Raw genomic sequence first — 23603 nt, forward strand, 5'->3', positions numbered from 1 at the left:
GCGCCTGCTACAAACCCTCAAGAACAAGGTAGGACGGTCCAGGACTGTCCATAGCAGAAGGGGTGTAAGCATTGATGCTTGCTTGCTTGCTTGCTGGAAAGCAGGTATTTAGTAATGTGTGAAGGTTGGAAGGCTTATTATACTTTGGCAATAAAACCGGTTATACTTATACACCTGGCGTGGCTTGACTGGGGGTATCCGACCCCCACCCTTGGGACCGACACATTCAGAGATTTTTTTACTTTCAAAGCCAAGTTTTGCTTACCCTAAGGATCTGATATTGTTCCAAGACTTTACCTTCATCAGCACTATCTTACAGAATCCCAAAAAGCATCTTACTAACCAAATCAAGAAGCCAACTGATTTCTCTGATTATAGTGAATACTGAATTATAATGACTGATTTTGCAAGTCACTATGATTCATTTTAACTGCACTTACTAGAATTTCAGCTGCAAAATGCCTTAAGGGATCTTCTTCAATGTCTTCATGCAGCTGATCAAGCTGTGCTATTAATAAGGGGTATTTCAAGCTTTTCAAACAACTGAAAGAAAAGAAGATAACTATAATTAGAATGTTTTAACAAAAATGCTACCAAAACCACCAATACGGAATATAATGACATTGTCTCCAGGGGGTCTGAAACTGTCATGCCCCTTACCCCTGCTGCTGCTCATAATGGATCCAAGGAGAGTCTCCAAACTCAGGGACTGACTCCGCTTTCTGTTTTTCATCCCTATACTCTTATGGATGGGGACACTGCTTGGATCCTGATGCCCCCAAAGAGGGATGTTCCTCATTCTGGTGTAAATGCAAGGAAGTAGGGGCCATTTACTCGGCTTCCTACCTCCTATACAAGTACTCTTCAACCACCTGCCAGTCAGGAGGGGAATGAGAGTTGCCCTTCCTCTTATAGTTCACAAATATGGAAGGATTTGTTTTTTTTAAAACACATTAGTTAAACAGTTTATTTGATAAACTATAAAAATATCAACAGTGTATTCACTGCTGGTGCATGAAATTTTGATTGCTCGTTTTATTTACATTATTTTCATTGCTCATTCATTCGTTACATTCATTACACAAGCATTAAGCAGAAATAAGATACCCACAATTTTAGCAATTCTTCTTTGAGCTCTTCGTCATCATTTTCTGTTGAGGCTTCCATATTTTTAACAACTTCATCGACAAAAGGTTTAGCAAAATCCACTATTGCATTGCAACACCGGCAGAGGCCAAGTTTATCTTCTTGTATTTGTTCTTTTGTGTAAGGTACAGGCAGAAGAGAAAGTTGGTTTAAAATGGTAGACAAAGATAAACCCACTGAGTATGACTTCTTGCTATGAAGTTTCAATAGAACTGAAATAAAAAGAAAGTGTTGTTAAACATCTAGTTATCTAATATTTTCCCCCACAAGCGATGTTAGAGAGGTGGAACATTTTAATTTCTTCTGATTTATAATACAAAAGCTTTTTCCTGCCATAGTAGATTCAGTATTTAAGAAAAAGCAAAGAATAAGATCTGTACTGAGTTAGGTGACTGTACTGAACAGCCTTTGGTTTAAAAAAAAAGCAACAACCAAACCTGAAATACTATGAACAAGTGCATAAACACAGGATTCTGTACCTGTTAGTTTTGGGATGTTGTAACTACCAGCACCATAGGGTTGAGTATTCCAAAGAAATATCACACCAGCATCCCATGCATTTTAATATACAACAAATCCTGCCTCTGTAAAGTGGAGGTAAATATTGAAAATTTTTCTTTTCTACCACTGGCCCAAAGAGGCAAACCCTTTCTAGCCCTGAAAACATCTGTACTACCAAAGTGTTTGGCAGAACAGGAGACTGTACCAAATGTCTGCTGAAATCTAGTTCCTTTGCACTACACGAGGATTGTTCTAATCTGTGCCAGAGCCAGTGTAGCACTGGCCCCAAAATCAATGTCCACAACTAGCTCTTTTACAGACTCCTCCCTCATTTCAGCTGCACTTGGTGACACTGGTCCACAGTCCACAGACTTTTAACAGAAGACATCGTTCTAATTACCAAAACATTCCCCTTACATTCCAACATAATTTTAGCGGCCTGTATATTGCGAACCACTAAAGTTAGGCTTGGTCTACACTTAAAAACGTATACCAGTATAACTATATTGGTCAGGGGTGTGAAAAAAAACAAACACATGCTAAGCGATAAAGCTATGCTGACAAAATCTCCAGAAGAGTTAACACCATTCAGGGAGGCAGTATTCCCATACCAGCACAAAAACTCCTTCTGTTGGTATATGCTGCATCACAGGGGACATTCGTTTGAAAGAAACATTGATTTTAAACTCTAGTGGGTCTCAAGAGAGCAGCCACTAATAATATATCAGAACTGAAATGAAAAGCGAACTAATGAATAAAAACTGTTATCAGATTGATGTCATTTTCAGATCAGATATATTTTAACTTCTGCAGGCTAAAATGTAATGCTTTACAACACTAGAAAAACTGCATTCACAGCTAGCGTTTCCAGTGGTGAGAGGTGTTACATTCTGGCCTTCAAGTTCACGGGTATTTATTTAGGCAAATATGCAGTTTGTGATTTTCACTGATATGCAGGAATTGGTTAACTTTCAATACCTATAAAGGGCAAGTGAATAAAAAATCAGAGATACAGATGACTGTTTCAGGAGGAGGAGGATGGCAACACACAGAAAGTATAAAGATTTTTAGTTCCAGTAATAGTTGAGTATTGCGTTTCAGCAGATGCCAATTCGAAATATTCTGCTTTTGAACCATTTGTTGTGTCCTCAGGCATTCTTAAAATAGGTCTCAATAAGTACTGAAATTATACTTCATGTGCTCCCCAAGAATGCTAGGTGTTCTACAGCACTAGTTTAAATACAACGTAATAAAACTATCAGCTGAGAAATGTTCCAAATCTTTTTCAACAGCAGGTAAACTAATGCACTAAACTGGAGTAGGAAAGAATTTGTTTAAGTGTATATCAGCTAGGAAAGTGTTCATTACCTGTCTGCAGAGGCTGAAGCAAGAGCAGAATAGTATGGGATATCTGTTCCCCAGAGGTCTGCTCAATCTGCTCAAGTAAACCCAATAAAAGTTCCTTTGGATTACATAGCTGCAAGAAAGGATCAAGCCATTGTCCTGTTGTTTATCTCTAAAGTAATACATTAAGTACCTTTACAATAATAAACATACTTCCAACCTGTAACAGTTTTTGCATGGCAATGACAGAAGATGCAAAACATCCAGGACACTATTGTTACAAAAACCTAAAAACCACAAAAAGCTCATGCTTTCTTTAAAATAGCAGTTTTCAACATTTTTTAGCTGTGTTTCCCCCTTTGCGTTACAATTTTTGGACATGCCCCCCCCTCCCCAATACCTGCTCCTCCCTCCTTGGGGTTTCAGGGTGTGGGAATGAGTGTGCCTCCGTCTCTGGGGATGAAGCCAGTGCTGAGCATGAAGGTGTCAACACTGACTGGGTGGCCTGCTGAGGGGAGTCAGGGGATGGAGGTAGAGCTCCCTCTCCAAACCTCCTGGCATGGGGCTGGCTCAAGCCCCCCTGAACATTCCTTTGCACCCCTCTAAGGGGGCACGCCTCACAGTTTGAAAACTTCTGCTTTAAAACATGCATTTAGAATGAAGCTACATGTAAGGATATTTAGATTGCTATGGTCCAATAACATTTTATTCTACTTTGATATGAGACCACTTTAACTGGCAGAGGTAAAAGAAAAAGTTCAGCATGTACGCTACTGCTTGAATTAAATACAAAATGACACATTTTCACTCAGTCTTATAGATCACTTGTCTGCCTACGCTCTTCCACATTTATATTGCTGTCAAAGGTTCACCAAGAGACAACAAATACTAGGACTTTAATATCATTAAACAACATCCAGTCCAGAATGGAAAATCCATCATTCACTGAAAGGAAATGTTTTGATTCAAGTTAAGGTTTACAGAACAAACACTGTAACAATAAGAGACTTAAAGTACTGTAATTGTATAATAATTATATGAGATTCACCTTTATTAAGACTACATGGTTCGACAACATACCTGCACCAACTGATCTAGTATTTTCAGACAATGTTCTCTCTTCTCATCTTCCTGCTTATAACTCAAAATACATCTAACAAGAGGACAAACAAGATTCCAACCCATACTCTTGACAATAACCTGTAAATCAGATTTACAGAGAAAACAGGCCAAAATTTAGCGGATTTAAAATACAACCCTATATGAATACATATATACATAAAAAAGAATCAATGGATTATGGATGACAAACAGATGAATGATGGATGACATCAAGAAGGCTGAGGCGTTTAATGCCTAGTTTACTTCAGTTTTCACTAAAAAAGTTAATTGTGACCAGATGCTTAATACAATTAATATTAATAAGGGGAAAGGAACGCAAGTCAGAATAGGGAAAGAACAGGTTAAACAATTTTTAGATATGTTGAATGTATGGGCCTGATGAAATTGATCCTAGGGTACTTAAGGAACTAGCTGAAGCAATCTCTGCAATTAGCAATTATCTTCAAGAACTCATGAAGGATGGGTGAGGTCTCAGACAACTAGGGAAGGGCAAACATGGTATTTATCTTTAAAAAAGGGAACAAAGAGGACCCATGGAATTATAGACCAGTCTGCTTAATTAAACTTGGTAAAATCCTAGAACAAATTATTAAACAATTAATTTGTAAGCACCTATAGGTCAATAAAGTAATAGCTAACATGGATGGGTTAAGAACAAATCATGCCAAATCAACCTAATTTCCTTCTCTGACAGAGTTACTGGAATAATGCATGGGGGAAAGGCGTAGATGTGACATATCTTGATTTTAGTTCAGCTTATGATACAGTCCCACGTGACAATTTCATAAGTAAGGTTGTGAGTTTGTCACAGAAGTCACGGATTCTGAGACTTTCTGGGACCTCCATGACTTCTGCAGACGGCAGGTGTGACTGACCCCAGGGCTGCTGGTCGGTCCCAGGACCAGCTGCACCCCCACCCCACACAGTGGTGGTCCTGGGCTGTACCTCCAAAGTGGCTGCAGTTCTGCGCTGCCCCCCACCAGCAGCAACTGTGGTGGTCCTGGGCGGCCCCTTGCCAGCAGCGACGGCAGCAGGGCTGTCCCCTGCTAGCAGCTGTAGTGGGTGTCCCGGAGCCCACTCCCCCCCAGGACCAGTGAGCACCCCAGAGCCCCACCACGAGCAAGCACCCCAGAGCCTCCCCCACCCCGCACCAGAAGATGCCCCAGAGGCCCCCCTCCGGAGCAGCAGCTGTGCCCGCAGAGCTCACCAGAACATCAAGGATTTAGTCAGGGGTATATAGTACAAGTAACAGGTCACGGGGCCAGGAATTTTTCTTTATTGCCGTGACCTGTCCATAACTTTTACTGAAAAATACACACGACTAAATCTTAGCCTTACTCATAAGCAAACTAGGGAAATGTGATCTAGATGAAATTATTATAAGATGGGTGCATAACTGTTTGAAAAATCATACTCAAAAGCATTCACTGTGCGAATGGTTCATTGTCACACCGGGAGGACATAGCTAGAGGGGTCCTGCAGGTGTCTGTCCTGGTATTATTGAATGTTTTCATTAAATTACTTGGATAATGGAGTGGAAAACATGCTTATACAATCTGCAAACACCACCAAGATGGAGGGGATTGCAAGCACTTTGGAGGACAGGATTAGAATTCAAAATGACCTTGACAAATTGGAGAATTGGTCTAAAATCAGTAAAATGAAATTCAGTAAAGACAAGTGCATAGTATTATACTTAGGAATGAAAAAATCAGATGTACAACTACAAATGGGGAATAACTGGCTGGGTGGTAGTAATGCTGCAAAGAATCTGGGCGTTATAGTGGATCACAAATTGAATATGAATCAGTTGCAAAAAAGGATAACAAAATTCTGGGATGTACTAACAGGAAGGTTGAATGTAAGGCTACATCTACACTACAGGATAATTTTGAATTAGCTAAAACCGGTTTTATAAAACAGATATTATAACGTCGATTGTGCGCGTCCACACTAGGCACGTTAATTCGATAGTGTGCGTCCATGGTCCAAGGCTAGCGTCGATTTCTGGAGCGGTGCACTGTGGGTAGCTATTCCGTAGCTATCCCACAGTTCCCTCAGTCTCCCCCGCCCCTTGGAATTCTGGGTTGAGAGCCCAGTGCCTGATGGGGGAGAAATCATTTCGCGGGTGGTTCTGGGTACAGCCTCACCCCTCCCTTTGTGAAAGCAGCAGACAACCATTTCGCGCCTTTTTTCCTGGGTGAACTGAGCAAACGCCATAGCACAGCAAGCATGGACCCTGCTGAGATCAGTAACGCAATCGTGGACGTTGTAAACACCTCGCGCATTCTCGTGCTGTCTATGGTGAACCATGAACTGCAAAGGCAGGCGAGGAGGAGGCAGCTACGGCAGCGCGGCGACGAGAGCGATGAGGACATGGACACTGAATTCTCCCTAACCGCGGGCCCCTGCGTTTTGGAGCTACTGCTGGTAATGGGGCAGGTTCTACCCATTGAACGTCGATTTTGGGCGCAGGAAACAAGCACAGACTGGTGGGACCGCATAGTTTTGCAGGTGTGGGATGATTCGCAGTGGCTGCGAAACTTTCGCATGCGTAAGAGCACTTTCTTTGAACTTTGTGACTTGCTTTCCCCTGCCCTGAAATGCCATAATACCAAGATGAGAGCAGCCCTCACAGTGGAGAAGCGAGTGGCAATAGCCCTCTGGAAACTTGCACTCCAGACAGCTACCGGTCAGTCGGGATCAATTTGGAGTGGGAAATCTACTGTGGGGGCTGCTGTGATGCAAGTAGCCAAAGCAATCATTAAGCTGCTGCTACGAAAGGTTGTGACTCTGGGAAACGTGCAGGTCATAGTGGATGGCTTTGCTGCAATGGGATTCCCTAACTGTGGGGGGGCATAGATGGAACCCATATCCCTATCTTGGCCCCGGAGCACCAGGGCACCCAGTACGTAAACCGCAAGGGGTACTTTTCAATGGTGCTGCAAGCACTGGTGGATCACAAGGGACGTTTCACCAACATCCACGTGGGATGGCCAGGAAGGGTTCATGACGCTCGTGTCTTCAGAAGCACTACTCTGTTTAAACGGCTGCAGCAAGGGAATTACTTCCCAGACCAGAAAATAACAGTTGGGGATGTTGAAATGCCTGTCGTTTATCCTGGGGGACCCAGCCTACCCTTTGATGCCATGGCTCATGAAGCCATACACAGGCAGCCTGGACAGTGGTCAGGAGCTGTTCAACTACAGGCTGAGCAAGTGCAGGATGGTGGTAGAATGTGCATTTGGCCGTTTAAAAGCTCGCTGGCGCACATTACTTACTCGCTCAGACCTCAGCCAAACCAATGTCCCGTTTGTTATTGCTGCTTGCTGTGTGCTCCACAATCTCTGTGAGAGTAAGGGGGAGACCTTTATGGCGGGGTGGGAGGCTGAGGCAAATCACCTGGCCGCTGATACGAGCAGCCAGACACCAGGGCGATTAGAAGAGCACACCAGGAAGCGGTGCGCATCAGAGAAGCCTTGAAAACGAGTTTCATCACGGGCCAGGGTACGGTGTGACTGCTGTGTTTGTTTCCCCTTCATGAACCCCCACCCCTTCATTGACTCCTTCCCTGTAAGCAACCCACCCTCCCCCTTTGATTACAGCTTGCTTAAGGAAATAAAGTCACTATCATTTAAAAATCATGTATTCTTTATTAAAAGTCATTGTAAGCAACCCACCCTCCCCTTTGATTACAGCTTGTAAAGCAACAAAAATCATGTATTCTTTATTAAAAGTCATTCCCTGTAAGCAACCCACCTCCCCCTTTGCATGTATTCTTTGTTAAAAAAGTAATTATAAAAAGAGGCAGAGAATTATCAAGGTATCCGGCCTGGCTGTGGTTTGGGAGGAGGATAGGAGGGAAGGAAAAGGCCATTAAGCACATTTCAATGTAATGACAGCCTTTTGGTTGGACTGTCCACGGGGGTGGAGTGGGCGGGTGCAGAAAGCCTTCCCCCACGCGTTCTACACACGTCTGGGTGAGGAAGATATGGAACATGGTGAGTACTGAGGGTGGTTAAACATGGGCTGCAGTGGCACTCTGTAACCCCGCTGCTCTTCCTGAAGATCCACCAGACGTCGGAGGATATCAGTTTGATCACGCAGCAGCTCCAGCGTTGCATCCCGCCACCGCTGATCTTCCTGCCTACACCTCTGATCTTCCTGGCGCCACTTCTCATCTCGAGCGTCCCTCCTGTCCTCACGTTCACTGGCATCTTTCCTGTACTTTGCTAGCACGTCCTTCCACTCATTCTGATGAGCTCTTTCATTGCGGGTTACTTCCATGATTTCAGAGACATTTCATCTCGCGTCCTCTTCTTCCTCCGCCTTATCTGAGCTAGCCTTCGGGATGGGTAGGGAGGCTGGAAAACTGTGCAGCTGCATGGGGGAGGGAAAACAGGGAGAGAAGTATGTAAAAATACATTTTACAGAACAATGATATACTCTTTCACAGTGAACAACACTATCCACCTTACATAGCACATGTGATTTCACTACAAGGTCGCATTTTGCATCTTTTTAATATTGAGTGCCTGTGGCTCTGGTGTTGCAGATCTCACAGACGCAGGTCCGGGCATCATACTTCAGCTTTCATGCGGCCATGGTAAGGCTTTATCTTTGACTTCTCCAGCCTTCATATACACAGTGCCTCTATGATGCCTTTTTCTGTTAACAGGCAGCAGCAGACGTCAACCCCTCCTCTTTCCCTATGCAAGGGATTGCTATACAGCTCCCCCCACCCGCATGGCTGCTATCATGGAAGATCACTGCTAATCACCCCCCTCTCCCTTCCCCCCCCCACCGCGTGGCTGGTAGCTGGGAAGCTGTCGCGGGTGGTTCTGGCGTACAGCCCACCCCTCCTTTGTGAAAGTCAGCAGCAACCATTTCGTGCCTTTTCTGGGTGAACTGAGCAAGACGCCATAGAACAGCAGCATCGGACCTGCACGTTCGTAAACCACTCGCACAATTCTTCTGCGTCTCTATGGTGAAACCATTGAACTGCCAAGGCGAGCAAGGAGGCAGGCAGCTACGCAGCACGGCGACAAGAGCGATGAGGACGTGGACACTGAATCTCCCTAACCGCGGGCCCCTGCGTTTGGGAGCTACTGCTGCTAAGGGGCAGTTCTACCCATTGAACGCCGATTTTGGGAGCGGGAAACAAGCACAGACGGTGGGGACCGCATAGTTTTTGCAGGTGTGCGTGATTCGCAGTGGCTCCGAAACTTTCACATGGGTAAGAAGAACTTTCTTTTGAACTTTGGTGACTTGCTTCTCCCCTGCCCTGAAAACTGCCATAATACCAGATGAGAAAAAAGCAGTCCTATCAGTGGAGAAGCGAGTGCAATAGCCCTCTGAAACTTGCAACTTCGCAGAAGCTATCCGGTCAGTCAAGGAATCAGATTTGGAGGGAAAATCTACTGTGGGGGCTGCTGGATGCATAAGTAGGCCAAGCATCATTAAGCTGCTGCTACAAAACTGTGACTCTGGGAACGTGCAGGTCATGAGTGGAGGCTTGCTGCAATATGGGATCCCTAACTGTGGGGGGCCATAGAGGAACCCATATCCCTATCGTTGGCACCGGAGCAACCAAGGTGCACCCAGTACTAAACCGCAAGGGGTACTTCAAATGGTGCTGCAAGCACTGGTGGATCACAAGGACGTTCACACAACATCCACGTAGGATGGCCAGGAAGGTTCATGATGTCGTGTCTTCAGAAAGCACTACTCTGTTGTAAATGCTGCGCAAGAGACATTACTCCCAGACCAGAAAATTAACAGTTGGGGATGTGAAATGTCCTGTCGTTAATCCTGGGGGGACCCAGTCCTACCCCTTGATGCCGATGGCTCATCGAAGCCATACACGGCGGCTGGACAGTGGCAGGAGCTTTTCAACTACAGGCTGAGTCAAGTGCCGATGGTGGGTAAGAATGTGCAGCTCTGCGTGGTCACCTGTGCTGATCAGAGCTCCACGCTGGCCAAACAGGAAATTGAATTCAAAAGTTCGCGGGGTGGGGGCTTTTCCTGTTTACCTGGCCAGTGCCTCTGAGTTCTGATTGCTGTCCAGAGCGGTCAGTGGTGCACTGTGGGATACCTCCCGGAGGCCAATAACGTCGATTTCTGTCCACACTAACACTATTCCAATATAATAATATTGATTTTAGCGTTACTCCTCTCGTTGGGGAGGAGTACAGAAATCGATTTAAAGAGCCCTTTAAATCGATTTAAAGAGCACTGTAGTGTGGACGGGTGCAGCGTTAAATCGATTTAACGCTGTTAAAATCGATTTAACGGCGTAGTGTAGACCAGGCCTAAGATGCAGAAGGTAACTATCCTGCTATGCTTGGCACAAGTGAGGCCTTAGCTGGTGTACTGTGTCCAGTCCTGGGCATCACACTTTAAGAAAAATGTGGAGGAAGCGGAGAGAGTCCAGAGGAGAGAGAAATAAATGACCAAAAATTTAGAAAACCTAATCTATGAGGACAAGTTAAAAAAACTGACCATGTTTAGGTTTGAGGAAAAAAAACTAAGGGGAGACCTGACAATAGTTAAGGGCTATTATACAGAGGACAGAGAGCAATTGTTCTCCATATCCACAAAAGATAGGATAAGAAGTAGTCAGATTAATCTGCCGTAAAGGAGATTTAGATTCGATACTAGGAAAAATGTTCTAACTATAAAGATAGTTCCAGAGGAGGGTGTGGAATCCTTGTAATTTAAGATTCTTAAGATAAGGTAAGGCAAACACCTGTCAGGGATGGTCAAGATATATTTGTCCTAACTCTGTGCTGGAGGCTTACCTAGATAACCTCTCAAGGACCCCTCCAACCTTGTATTTCTATAATTCTATGATCACTGCTGGTTGTAACATACCGTAGTAATTAACCTGAATACAAAGCTTATCATTACAATGTTCTGTTCTGGGCATCTGTTATGCTCTCCTTCTTCCTTCCCTATTTGACAGAATGGATGCATATTCTGAAGAGCATTCTCCAGAATATACACTGAATGTTTTTTCTCTTCTGTCAATATAAACTTATGCATTTCCAGGTATGTATGTGAATGTGCTTTTCAAATAGGGATAGGCAGTGTTCTCATTCTTTTATTGGATGATAGTAGCAAAATTCCAGGTAAAAATTAGAAAGAACACACTATTTGAGGAAGGAGGTAAACTGTTCTTTTCAGGTCTTAAATCTTTACTCTAAAATTCAGTGGGGTACACCAGACTACTTTCCATCTTTCCATGAAGTGGGACAATATTATTCCATCCTTCATCACCTTTTCTGACTTCCTATCTATCTCTGAATCCCATATAAGTATACTGTCCCAGTTTCCCAAACTGGTCATATATTTCTCTGAACTTTCATTCTGTTACTTCCTGTCTGCTCATTTTCTTCTTAAAATCTTGGCCAGTTTTAGTCCATCCACCTGGAATTCTCTCCACCCCAACAGAGAGTCACTATCACTTTCCCTTTTTAAATTCTGCCTTAAAATCTCTCTTTTCTCTTCTGTTTATCTAATGAAAGGGTTTGTTAAGGACACTGTGCCTCATATCCTTGTTTAAAGCTAAATAGTACACTGCTCAGGAGGGAATATACAAAGTTGGCTTAAGCCACTTCTTCCACTCTTTCTATCCTGGACCAGTTGTGCAGCAACCTGGCTTCCCAACACAAGGCAATGCAGCCCAAGAGTTGCTCTAAGATGCTCCAGCTAACAACAGCTCTAAGGGGCAGATCTAGGAGTCAAGAATTACTGTAGTACAAGGAAGCCCCTGCTTCCTACACTGACAGCCTGGAGTGCTCAAATGTAGGAGCCACCAGCATGCCTGTATGACATGAAAGGATCCGCCTACTCTGGGGTGACCTCTTCTGGTTGGCTATGTTTGGTTCACGTCCAGTAACCATTGCCAAAACAGCTTCACAGAAAGAAGAATCTGGGTCTATACAAACTGTATGTCTGTCAGCATATACCTGGTACAGTGCCCTGAAATTGTACATCCTTGCGGGTGCTATATGGTATAGGTGGCTTACAAACATTCTAAGAATAAAACTCTCAAGCAATGTATAAACAGATGGAATATGCAAAATTTAACCTATTTACCTATGTGTTTAAAGTATACCGCTAAAATACACACAGTTGCAGATTTAAACATACCTTATTTTTCTCATTTTGAATTACTTCTAATACTTCTGCTGCATAACCTTCTTCTAAGCACTTCTGGCCTGCTACTTGAAAAAGATTAAAATCTTCTCCTTTGAAATCTTCTTCTTCTAGGATTTGCTACAATGAAAATTTATCTTTAACTTTACATTTATATAATGTAAATCACAAACAAACCAAAATTTGAGTTTAAATACAATTTATTGTAGCTGTAGTTTAGTTTTCACTATACCTATGATTCATCATTTATACACTAGAATACTCCTCAGGGAACGCTGCACCAAAAAAGTTAAAAATTCTGCACCAAAAAAGTTAAAAATTCTGCAAAATTCATTTGTCTAAATAACACATGATAATCACACCATTTTCAATTATATATTAATATTTTTAAATAAATTACCAAAATAATTGAAAATGGTGTGATTATATTACTATTGTGTTTCTGTGTTATTTTGACAAATAAAATATGCAGAACTTTGCAGAATTTTAAAAAACAAATATTTTTTAGATCAGAATTCCCTCAAGAGTACCAGCATTCTGTGTGGCGCAATCTGGGTGCAGGCAGCTCGGTGGGGGTAAATCTGGATGCATGGGGGCTTGGTGCCGGATTCTGGGTACAGGGCGAATGGGACTCTGCAGGGGAGTCCAGGTGAAGGTGGTTAGGGCTCAGTGTGGGTGTTTAGGGGAGTAGGGCTTGGTGGGGTGAAGAGTCAGGATGCAGCTGGTTGGGGCACAATGGGGTGAGGGTTTAGGTGTGGGTTGCTCCTCATACAGGGGCTCAGGCTTGGCAGGGTGGGAGTTCGGTGGGTGGCCCTCGATGGGGGAGTTCCAGGTGCATGAATGGGGGGAGGGGGTCACTGAACAGGGACCCTGTCCACCCAATCCCATGCATCTGGAGCCCCCCCCCCCCCACACTCTCACTCAATACTCCCCACCCTCTGTGGTGCCTCACCACCCCACACCCAGAAGCCCCACCCAGACTCCCCATCTCCTGCAGTGCAGAGTTTCCTGCAGCCAGTGGAAATTTCTGGGTGTTGATCTGACCCAGCCTTGGGTGTTCTCACAGGGAAGAGCAAGGGGAAACTCCATCTCCATCCTCCCCCTCCCCCCACCCCCGTAGCTGGGACTAATGTCCCTGGATGGCAAGGGCATCCCCAGACCCCATTCACCCACAGTGATTTACCTCTCCCCAGCTGCTTGAACAGATGCATCTGAGCAGCCGTGGGCGGTGTGTGTGAGCCGTGGTGTGTGTTTGTGAGACTGAGCACTGGTAGAGCTTCTCTTGGCTTCCCAACAGAAACCATTTTCTGCAACAAGGCAAAGAGAATCTGCCGGGGGGGGTGTGTGTGCGGCATTCTTCTGCTGCACCGCAGTGGCGCACAATTCCTCAAGGAGTAAAACAGATACTAATAACTACTACAGAACATGTCAGTCTCTCAATAACACTTTCCCTGACCTGAGATTACACCAAGTCTTTTGGAGAGGCACATTTTCTTCTATATGCTCCTGCCTCTTGTCCAAGAGGCAGGAGCAGTCCTAGGACAAGAACCAGGGAGCAGATAATGGAAACTAAACCTGCATGGTCATGAAGAGCGCTATCTAAAGCTCCCCTGCTTTTTTATTTAAATATAGTATATACACAGATGTAGGCAATGCCAGTTTCTACAACTTTTAGTATCTTTTTACAAAAAGGAAGTTACTTACACATCTTTGTATAATGGCTTGAAGTTCTTCAGTTGCCATCATATCCTGACTTTGTTCTTCTGACACTGAAAAACTCTGTCATAAATTAGAGTACAATACTGAGTCACATATTGTTATAACATTATATTCAATATTATACTGGATTTAAGATGGAGATTAAAAAAAAAATCACATTTTAGCAAGTCCCAACTGGTAAAACAGCTAACAGATGGAGAAATGAGAAAGATCAGTCATTGCTGGGAGAAGTTAAGAAGAGAAAAGAGTTCAGAAATGCAGGGTGTTCTTTCATTCCACCACCTCCTGTGCATGCAGACACTGCTATTGCTTGTTTACAGGAGACAAGAAAGAGCATGCATACTATATCTAGAGAGAGGAATTGTCCAACTATTAACAGAAAGTCCATTGCACAAGGATCAATTCCTTTACTGTCTTTGTGGAACAAAAATGAAACAGATGTGATGTGACACAATCAATAGGTTGTATAGGTTACAGATTCAAAATATCATAGCTATAGAATCAGTTTTTGAGAAATAAGGTTTTGCGAGGCAGTTGTGGCACCCTAAAACTTCAATGTTGCAATTGGGGATAAATGATTCGCTGTTGAAAATAATCATCATATATTGTCTATATAGTTTATTTGCTCTATGATTGGAATGTAGGATATTGTTTCTTTTTACTGTCTAGACATTTTTATTAAATCAAAGCTCCATCACTGCTAAATTTAATCCAGAGGTATATCTTGTCATTTAGGTGTTTGTATCTTTAAACCTACTAATGAATTTTAAGAGAGCCTGACCGACACAAAGGGCAAGACACTCTGCTAGCCTTTCACCTGTAGAGGGAGACTGGCTCAAATCGTTCCCATTGAAGGCAATAAGACTACTCACATGCATAAAATTAAGCACATGCTTAAATCTCTACATAATCAGGATCACCGCCTAATGCCTACTGGACACTTGTACATCTCACACATTTAATAGTAAAAAAAAATAAAAAAAGCCTAAAGATTTGGGCATGCAAGCACTATGTCTGCACACATATCCAGTGATTTTGTATACAAATGGTGAGTTTAGTGCCTAAATACCCATCTGAAATATGTAATCTTGATATTTATGCAACATACACAGGTGCACAATTGTACACACATTTTTATATACTGTCCTCATGCATTCCATTTCAAATCTTGGCCTCATTCATCTCACATAATATATTTAAATAACTACCATACATTAATTTGGTCCATAAAATGAACAGCATTAAGTCAAACTGTATTAAAAGCATCCAAACTTGGATTTAGATTACTACAAGAATAAATGTGATAGACTAATTTACTTTTCAGTATATTGATAGTCTACTTACATTTTATTTCACTGTGTTCCAACACTGAACCTAGACTTGTCAGTTTCACTTTGCAGTTTTCATTTTCCCATAAGTCCTGGAACTGGGGGTGCTCCCACACCCCCTGTTTTGAAGCAGTTTCCCTTATATACAGAGTTTAGTTTGGTTCAATGGCTCTTAGCATCCCCCCTATAAAAACTGTTCCAGCGTTACGGTTGCCAATTTTGGTTGGATGTATTCCTGGAGGTCTCATCACACTACAATCTTTAATTAAAGCTTAATCTTTCATTCCTGGAGACTCCAGGCCAATCCTGGAGGGTTGACAACCCTATCCAGCATCCCTGCATTGCACTAGCATGTGCTGCTGTGTTTGGGTTCACAACACTGCAAAAGCAATGGTGACATTCCCCCAGAACTATTTCAATTTGTTTTAAAACAAATGTATAGTCCCTATTTGGGGCCCAAAGTAACTTGACAACATCAATAAGGCCCAAAACATGCACTGAGCTCTGTGGTGGTGTACTGACTCAGGGCTCACTGCAGGATTGGGGCCTAAGTGATTAATCCAGTTGTCAGTGATACCTTACTCTTTTCCCTGACTGCAGTGGAAGCTGGACAGGTCCCTAAGTCATTATGAAAAATTACATATTAGCTATACTTGACAAACTCCCTTCACTCATTTATAATATTTTATTTTTCACCCATTTTGATTTCAGACTTGATACACATGCTCTCCATAAGAACAGTTATACTGGGTCAGATCAATAGTCCACCTAGCCCAGTATCCTGTCTTCCAACAGTGACCAATGCCAGGTGCTTAAAAGGAAATGAGCAGAACAAGGCAATTATTCATCCCCTGTCATCCACTCCCACAGCAGCCAGAGACTAGACACCCATAGCATGGGATTGTATCCCTGATCACCTTGGTTAAGAGCCATTGATGGACCTATCCTGCATGAATTTATTTCATTCTTTTTTTAATCTAGTTATGGTTTTGGCCTTCACACACACACACACACACCCGCACATCCCCTGTATTTCCAATACACAGAGGTCTAGTATAGGCTCTGTTCTGAACTTTAAATTGGAAGCTATTTGAGTTATTTAACTTCCCCCCACTCCCCAAATGGATAACTCCAAACACTCCCAAGGAATTTCACTGGATTTCGGGGGTTACTTAAATGATCCAAACACCAATGAAAAATGCAACTCAATGAAGAAATTTATTCCACAAAGCTTTAGGTGCCTAAAAAGGATTAAAGCACCTGGCATCTTCCATACACTTTGGGACACTGACACAACAGCATCCGCATCGCCACTAGCCACACTTTGGGTCTGGGGAGGATGGGCTGTATCACCTGTATGGGATCTTCTTGGACAAAGTTCAGCACAGTAGATAGGATTATAACCCATACACTGAGTCACATCAGACACTGCTCAATACCCCTCGGCCTAAAGACAACCGGTGTCTCCTAAAGCAAATCAATAAGCAGATCTCCGTCTCCGTCAGGGGGCATCGCACTGAAGTAAGAGAAGAAGGAGACCGTGTGAGTGGCTCACAGCAAAATCCTTCAGCCAGAGGCGGAGGCTCTAAACAGGCCTGCGAGCGCCAGTCCTCCAACAACGGAGGCGGGCGGATGGTCGGGCGGGTCGTTAGGGGGGGTCTCCTTATCCGGCCCCTCTGACGCGGCTCTCGGGGACACGTCTGGGGAGCTGCCCCGAGAGAGGCTCGGCTCGGGGGGCAGCCCCAGTACCCCATGACGAGAACGTGCCGGGAGCGGAATAAGGGGCCCTCCGCCAGGGGACTAAAGCCCGCAGCAGCAGCTCCCCGGCAAGGCTCAGGGCCCGCTTTCCCCGGTAGCGCGAAGCGGCCTGTTCCCCAGCCCCCTGCCCTGGCGGCCGGGGCAAGGACTGCGCGGCGCCTGCTTCCTACCTACCGGGCGTCCGCAGGGGCTGCTCCGGATAGAGCCCCGTGTGCGCAGCCTCAGGCTCCGCCTGCCGCGGCGGGTGTGAGAGGTCAGGTGGGGCAGGAGATGATGATGGCGGCGGCAGGAGAGCCGCCGCGGGGCGGTGTGAAGGCGAGATCCCGCCGGAGACGCGCAGGTAGGATTAGAACAACACAGTCTCCCTCTCCCCCGCTTTCCGGGCTCGTGGCCTCGTCCTCCCTACCCCCTTCCCGGCTCGGCGCAGGGACTGACCCAATCCGTCCTAGCGGAGGGGTATATGTGTTAGGGGTTGGCATAAGCAGATTGAGCAATTGCTTAGGGTCCCAAACAGCTCGAGGCCCCGCCCCCCCGTTATTAGTATTTGTTGAGGGCGGCAAAAGTATTCCAGTTTAGGGCTCCCAGAATACTAGCACTGGGAGCCTCTCTGCCTGGCCCTGGGGCAGGCCCCAGCCCTCTGGTATAGCTATCCCCACATCTGGCCTAGTGGTGTGGTGTGCCCTGGCCATGGTGTTATACTCTGTTATGGGTAGGGCACTACCAAATAAAAACGTGCCATGGACTGTGAAATCTGGTTTTACCCTATACTGTAGAGATTTCACAGGAGACACCAGCCTTTCTCAAGCTGGGGGTGATCACAAAATTATTGTAGGGGGGTTGTGGTATTGCCACCCTTACTTCTGTGCTGCTTTCAGAGATGGGCAGCCAGAGAGCGGCAGCTGTTGACCCAGGGCCCAGCTCTGCAGGCAGCAGCGCTGAAGTAAGACTGGCAATATCATACCATGCCATCCTTGCTTCTGTACTGCTGCTGGTGGTAGCACTGCCTTCAGAGCTAGGCTCCTGGCCAGCAGCCACTACTTTCCAGCAGCCCAATTCTGAAGGCAGTGCTGCCACCACCAGCAGTGCAGAAGTAAGGGTGGCAATACCATGATCCCCCTGCAATAACCTTGCAACCCCCCCAATCCCCTTTTGAGTCAGGACCCCCACAGTTATAACAGCGTGTCATTTCAGATTTAAATATTTGAAATCATGAAATTTCAATTTTTAAAGATGCTGTGACCATAAAATTGACACTAATGGACCGTGAATTTGATAGGGCGCTAATCATGGGCCATGCTGGAAATTTCCATGTCTCATTGTTAGTGAAGCTTGGCAAAGGGGGGGTGTCTGCATCCCTGGGAAGAGGGGACGTTGGACAACGTTGATGTACAGACGCTTGGCATTAGGCCACATGCACCAGCATCCACAAGAGTCGCATGCTTTGCTCCTGCACGGATGTGACTTGGCTGCAGCTTTTACTTTCGCTTGCTTCCATGTGAGGGCTGCATTGTGCAGCACCATTAAGGACGGTGTCAACCTAAGTTGTTTGAAACTAATCAAATAAAACAAGCCTATTTTCTGATCATTTAAGTGGCATATTTTGAAAAAGCGTTGTGTTAAAAAAACAAATCTCCCCTTTTTTACATAATTCTTTTCTGCTCCTCTTTCTGTACAGAAGTTTAGTTTCAAAAAGTAGCGACTGACTGCAAGGGAAGCAGTGAAATTGCTTTGTGTCAAGTACTGTTAGCTGCACAAAGAAGACAAGCTGGGGAGGCAGAAAGATATTGGAGAGGGGTTGGGTCTTTTGGGGGGCTTGGTTCTAAAACTTTTTTTAGTTACAGGAAACTTAGGTTGCATCTACACTAAGAATTTATCTAAAATTTCCTATACCACCTGCCACTTGAGCTAGCAAGGGGTTAGGGAAGAAGAGCTAGTGTAGGTCAAACCCCTGTTAAAGTCAGCAGTGTTCCACATAAGTGTAGGTGTCTGTGCATGTAGCGCTTGTTGCAGAATTGGGGGTCATATTATTTCACCCGTTCAGAGCAGATTCAGCCAACATAATAGGCCAGAAAAAATAGTGGCAGCCAGTGCCTTCTCTACATTAGCGTTTCCGCAGTTGCTATCACCACTGGAATTACAATGGTGGGAAATTTTATGGAAGAATCCCTAGGAAATAGTTGGTACAAAAACTTCAGGCAGAAATGTGACACTACCATTCCCAGTTTATAGTGTCACCTTAACTTGTTTTTTTGGGCAATGTACAGTACTAAAATGATTTATTCCTCCCTGTCCTGTAGTTCACCAGTAGATAATGTGCCAACTTATTATTTGGTCTTGCTGCTGAGTATTTAGCTAAAAACTGCGGCAACTATCCATTTAGACCCCCCAGAAGCACAGGTTTCCAAGCTGTTGCTTATGGTTTGGCTTGTGTGCAAATATGTCTTCCTTGAGGCCATTTATGTATGGAAACATATGAGCCACAAATGGATGTTTTGTTATTTTGAAAGTTAAAAGATACATTGATTTATATATTATTTTATTACTAGGAAATAAACTATCAAGTATTTTGAAAAATGAAGATGTAGCACAAAGGTATGATATCTAACTAATGTTATACAGTAATAGCAATTGTTTACTTTACTTTAGAGTTCTCTCCTCTTTACAGAATGTCTTTGTGCTTTTCCAGAAATTTCAGTAACTGTGTATAAGAGATACCTAGTATTCTAATAATATTTAGCAAGTTTGTCTGCTATTCAGCACTGTACGATGCTTTAAGCAACCCCACAGATTTGTCTTGAGTTATCGTATGCCCACCTTATCCTAAGGTAACAATTAATTACATTCACAAACTTAAGAGTGCTAAATGTTGCCTAGTCAAGCATTCTGAAGTTAGGAAATGCCAGTATTAGAGCTGTCTGCAATCTTAATTTAACTTTTTTGTGTGTATGATTACAGTCTTTAATTACACAATTACTTGCTATTTTTTTCCACAGGACCTCTGCCTTATTCAGTGCACAGACTGGACAGTGCTCGCAGAATGAGAAACCCCATTAAATATTTTGTTTTTCCTCATTGTTTGGAGTGTGGTCTCAGGCATTATTTACTGCACACTATTCAAATCTTGCTCTGATTACAGAATTCTTACTTCCTCATGGGCTTTTATGTGGTGCTCATCACTGAAGTATCTGAATGTTTCACGATCAATTTATTTTCACAACACCTTTTAGCTCAGAGGAGATATTATTATCTCCATTTTGCAGATGGGAAAATGAGGCTCAGAGGTATTAAGGACGAAAGTATCCATGAATTTTGAGTTGCCCATTTTGAGATTCCTAGGGCATTTTTAGAGTACTTAGCATTATATAGTACAATATAGGTTCAAAGCACAGCTTACATTGAGAGTTGTAGCTGTCAGTGCTTATGCAGATCAGACCCCTGGGTCTCAAGTCAGTCACCCAGAAAGTGAGGAACACAGGATTAGGTTTTGTACAGGCAACCTCAATTCTGGCATTTCTTAACTTTTGAGAGCTTGACTTTTCAATCAAGAATTAACATTCTTTTAATTTAGCTTTTTATGTGTTGTTTCCTAGGTTTTTTAAAGAAAGCAAACTGAAAAAAACAAGTTCCATCATGTGGAACTTCCAGCAGCAAGATAATAACTAGACTTGGATTTTTGTTGGTAAACACTGATTTCACCATACATGTGCAAACCAGCAAAAAAAATATTTCAATTGATTATGATTGAAATTTATGGATAGGCAAAGTAAGAAAAATGGTGTTTGAGAGCTTATTTGAATTTGCTTTAAGGAGATTCACTTTGTCAGCATCACGTCAAAATATACAATTTGTGTTTTAATGGTTATAAAGTTTTAACTTTTTTAATCTCAGCATCTGTTGTCATTAAATAATTGTCTTACTCCCCCTCTTGTCTCACCTCCATAATTTCCCACACTTGTGAACATTGAAATAGATAAAAATAGAAAAAAATGTTAAAACTTATCATTTTGTGCAACTGTGAAAATTTAAATCTGTAAAAATCGAGAAAAAGATGCTTAAAAATACACATTCATATTATCCATTGAAATTATTAAAAACAAAACAGAAGTCTGCCATGGCTGGTTGCAATCTTTAGATGTATAGCACAAACTTCTGCCTCTTGAGCTAATGGAATAATTGGTAGGAGCAGTATGTTGTCATCCTCAACGTGGTTCAGACACTAGAGGGGATGAGATGCATGATGTGCCGTTGAGCTTCACAGATATTTGCTAACAGCAGAGGAATGGTGAGACTTGGGAATCTTGGATTCCATTCCAGTCTCTGTTCCACCTAAGGGCATGAAGGTTTTTTGCTATTAAAAGAAAAATGTCACCCACTAACCAGAGTACATGTGGGGAAATATATACATGCTGCTTTTCTTACAGTCTTGACTTCTGGATGTTGTGCTTCATTTACTAAATCTTTTGCCTTTTTCTTGGGCAATGGTTCAGAGTTACATATTAATCCTGTTTCAGTGATGTATTTACTTCCTAAATGAACGATTTTCTCCAATAAAGTTTGTTCAGGCTGCCTATGGGAGAAGGCCTGGATACTTCTCCAAGAACTTGGGGGGCACAATGCCATACCAAGTTTGGAAAACTCTCTTATTGGTTCCTGGTTGCCACAAAATTCTAGTCTAAGTGGAATACATTGCTGTGTGAGGTTGTCATAGCAAAATGCATACCAGATCATTAAAATGCTACACTTCATATAGGAGACAGACAAAGGATATGTTTGATAGAATTGTGTATGGTAAAGTGGTGTCTATGTAATTCAATATTTACTCTATTGTAGGAGGGCAGCACTTGAGGCTGCTATTAAAAAGAAGTTTGAATATGAGAAAAAAGCTCTGCGTGTTGTTGAACAGCTATTGGAGGAAGATATTACAGAAGAGTTCCTTGTGAATTGCGTATGTGTTTCTTTTGCAAGTTCTTATACTAATTTGTATCCCTAGCCTCTGTTTGCCAGAAGCTGGGAATGGGCGACGGGGTAGATCACTTGATGGTTACCTGTTCTGTTCGTTCCTTCTGAAGCGTCTGGTATTGGCCACTGTCGAAAGACAGGATACTGAGCTAGATGGACCATTGATCTGACCTAGTATTGCCGTTCTTATGTTCTTAAAGTTCTTTTTAATTCCTGTAACAAATTTGTTTGGATGATTGAATGATTATTACCCTGTTTCTCTTTCAGTGCTAATGTACCCTCCTCTCTTCTTGCTTTTAATATTTCCACTGTGAAAACATATGTCTTGTTTTTAAAGGCCTGGTTTTGCCAGCCTTTCTCATCGTGAGCATTGCTTACTTAGGTGAGTAGTTCCACTGCCTTTAGTGGCTCATGGATTCCAGATTGATGAGTGTGGTGTAAAAAGTTAGGAGCAGATCATCTCCTCTGTGGGAAGGGGCTTTATAGAAAGGCCCCATGGTACCACCCTTTGCCCCATATAACTTCTCTGGCACCATAGCTTCACTAGAGCAATGCAAAGACTACCCGTGTTGTGGTTGCCCTAGGTGAGGCTCTTCTGAAAAAATAATATAGCTCCAGGTTATATCTTTTCTGGCTGCTCCTGGTTGGCCCTGCAGAACTTAATATGTGGCTGAGCTTCCTCTGCAGACAGTAGGAGATAGAGCCATGTGCAGAGGGCTTGCTCTGAATCTATATATATATATATATAGATATAGATATAGATATATATAGATATGATATGATATGATATGATCCAGGTCACAGACAGTATTATTCAACATGATGTAAGGGATATAGAATCTGTCCCATGGGGAATATATTATGTTGCAGGCATTAGCATGAAAGTGTTAAACTGAAACACTCTTGTGAAGATAGCTGACAAATGCTCTATTATATTTTATCTCATGTATATGTTAAGTAGATCTGGGCAAGATTTTTGCAGTTGAATCTGAGTTCAGCTTCTATAAAACAAGTTCTCTTCTACTTGGCGCCAAATTTTTTTTGGCAAAGTATGCGCCATGGCTTGGGTACTCTTGAAAAATATTTAGCCGGACAGACTTACCAAAAACATCCATATATTAGAAGTACCTTTTCTTCAAATTGTGCCCAGGGCCATAAGCACAGTTATTTTACTCAATATTCATCACTTAAACAATAATATAAATGTAAAAGCATGAAAAGTGTCACTAGTTTTATAATGTATACCATGTAAAAAGTGCCAATTAAGCTATATACGCAGTGGGAATGTTAGCCATTTACTGATAGAGAGGGAAACTGCGGAAATAACTTTATCACAAAGTTATCTAAGTAAAAATATAAGATGTTTATAATAGTACTGTCTATACACTTGCTCTCATCTCTTACTATGTGTGCTTACCTGTCATAAATAGATAGCTAAGGGTTAATGTTTCTTTCACCTGTAAAGGTTAAACAAAGAGAACCAAACACCTGACCAGAGGACCAATCAGGAAACAGGATTTTTTCAAAGCTGAGGGAGGGAATGTTTGGGTCTGTGTCTTTTGTCTG

General features: G+C 43.0%; 2 protein-coding genes across 7 annotated transcripts in view; one reads left to right on the forward strand and one right to left on the reverse strand.

The window, feature by feature from the left end:
• GLMN (glomulin, FKBP associated protein) overlaps nucleotides 1-17331 on the reverse strand; it is a 43758-nt gene extending 26427 nt beyond the window's left edge. Inside the window, exons 1-7 of one of the 3 annotated variants that reach the window (XM_032772997.2) lie at nucleotides 17249-17331; nucleotides 13978-14052; nucleotides 12268-12393; nucleotides 4072-4191; nucleotides 3016-3124; nucleotides 1112-1358; nucleotides 441-543 (exon numbers count right to left, since the gene is read on the reverse strand). In XM_032772997.2, coding sequence (XP_032628888.1) covers nucleotides 441-543; nucleotides 1112-1358; nucleotides 3016-3124; nucleotides 4072-4191; nucleotides 12268-12393; nucleotides 13978-14019 — 747 coding nt within the window. In that variant the 5' untranslated portion in view covers nucleotides 14020-14052; nucleotides 17249-17331. Of the gene's footprint in view, nucleotides 1-440; nucleotides 544-1111; nucleotides 1359-3015; nucleotides 3125-4071; nucleotides 4192-12267; nucleotides 12394-13977; nucleotides 14053-16580; nucleotides 17173-17248 lie in introns of those variants that run through there. The other 2 variants (XM_032772998.2, XM_032772996.2) reach the window with 2 other exon arrangements.
• Nucleotides 17332-17333: 2 nt separating this feature from the next.
• RPAP2 (RNA polymerase II associated protein 2) overlaps nucleotides 17334-23603 on the forward strand; it is a 65499-nt gene continuing 59229 nt past the window's right edge. For all 4 annotated transcript variants that reach the window (XM_032772992.2, XM_032772995.2, XM_032772994.2 and 1 more), the window contains exons 1-3: nucleotides 17334-17418; nucleotides 19625-19670; nucleotides 21909-22023. In XM_032772992.2, coding sequence (XP_032628883.1) covers nucleotides 17349-17418; nucleotides 19625-19670; nucleotides 21909-22023 — 231 coding nt within the window. In that variant the 5' untranslated portion in view covers nucleotides 17334-17348. The remainder of the gene's footprint in view (nucleotides 17419-19624; nucleotides 19671-21908; nucleotides 22024-23603) is intronic.

The sequence above is a fragment of the Chelonoidis abingdonii genome, chromosome 7, assembly GCF_003597395.2.
Source record: "Chelonoidis abingdonii isolate Lonesome George chromosome 7, CheloAbing_2.0, whole genome shotgun sequence".
NCBI lineage: Eukaryota > Metazoa > Chordata > Testudines > Testudinidae > Chelonoidis > Chelonoidis abingdonii.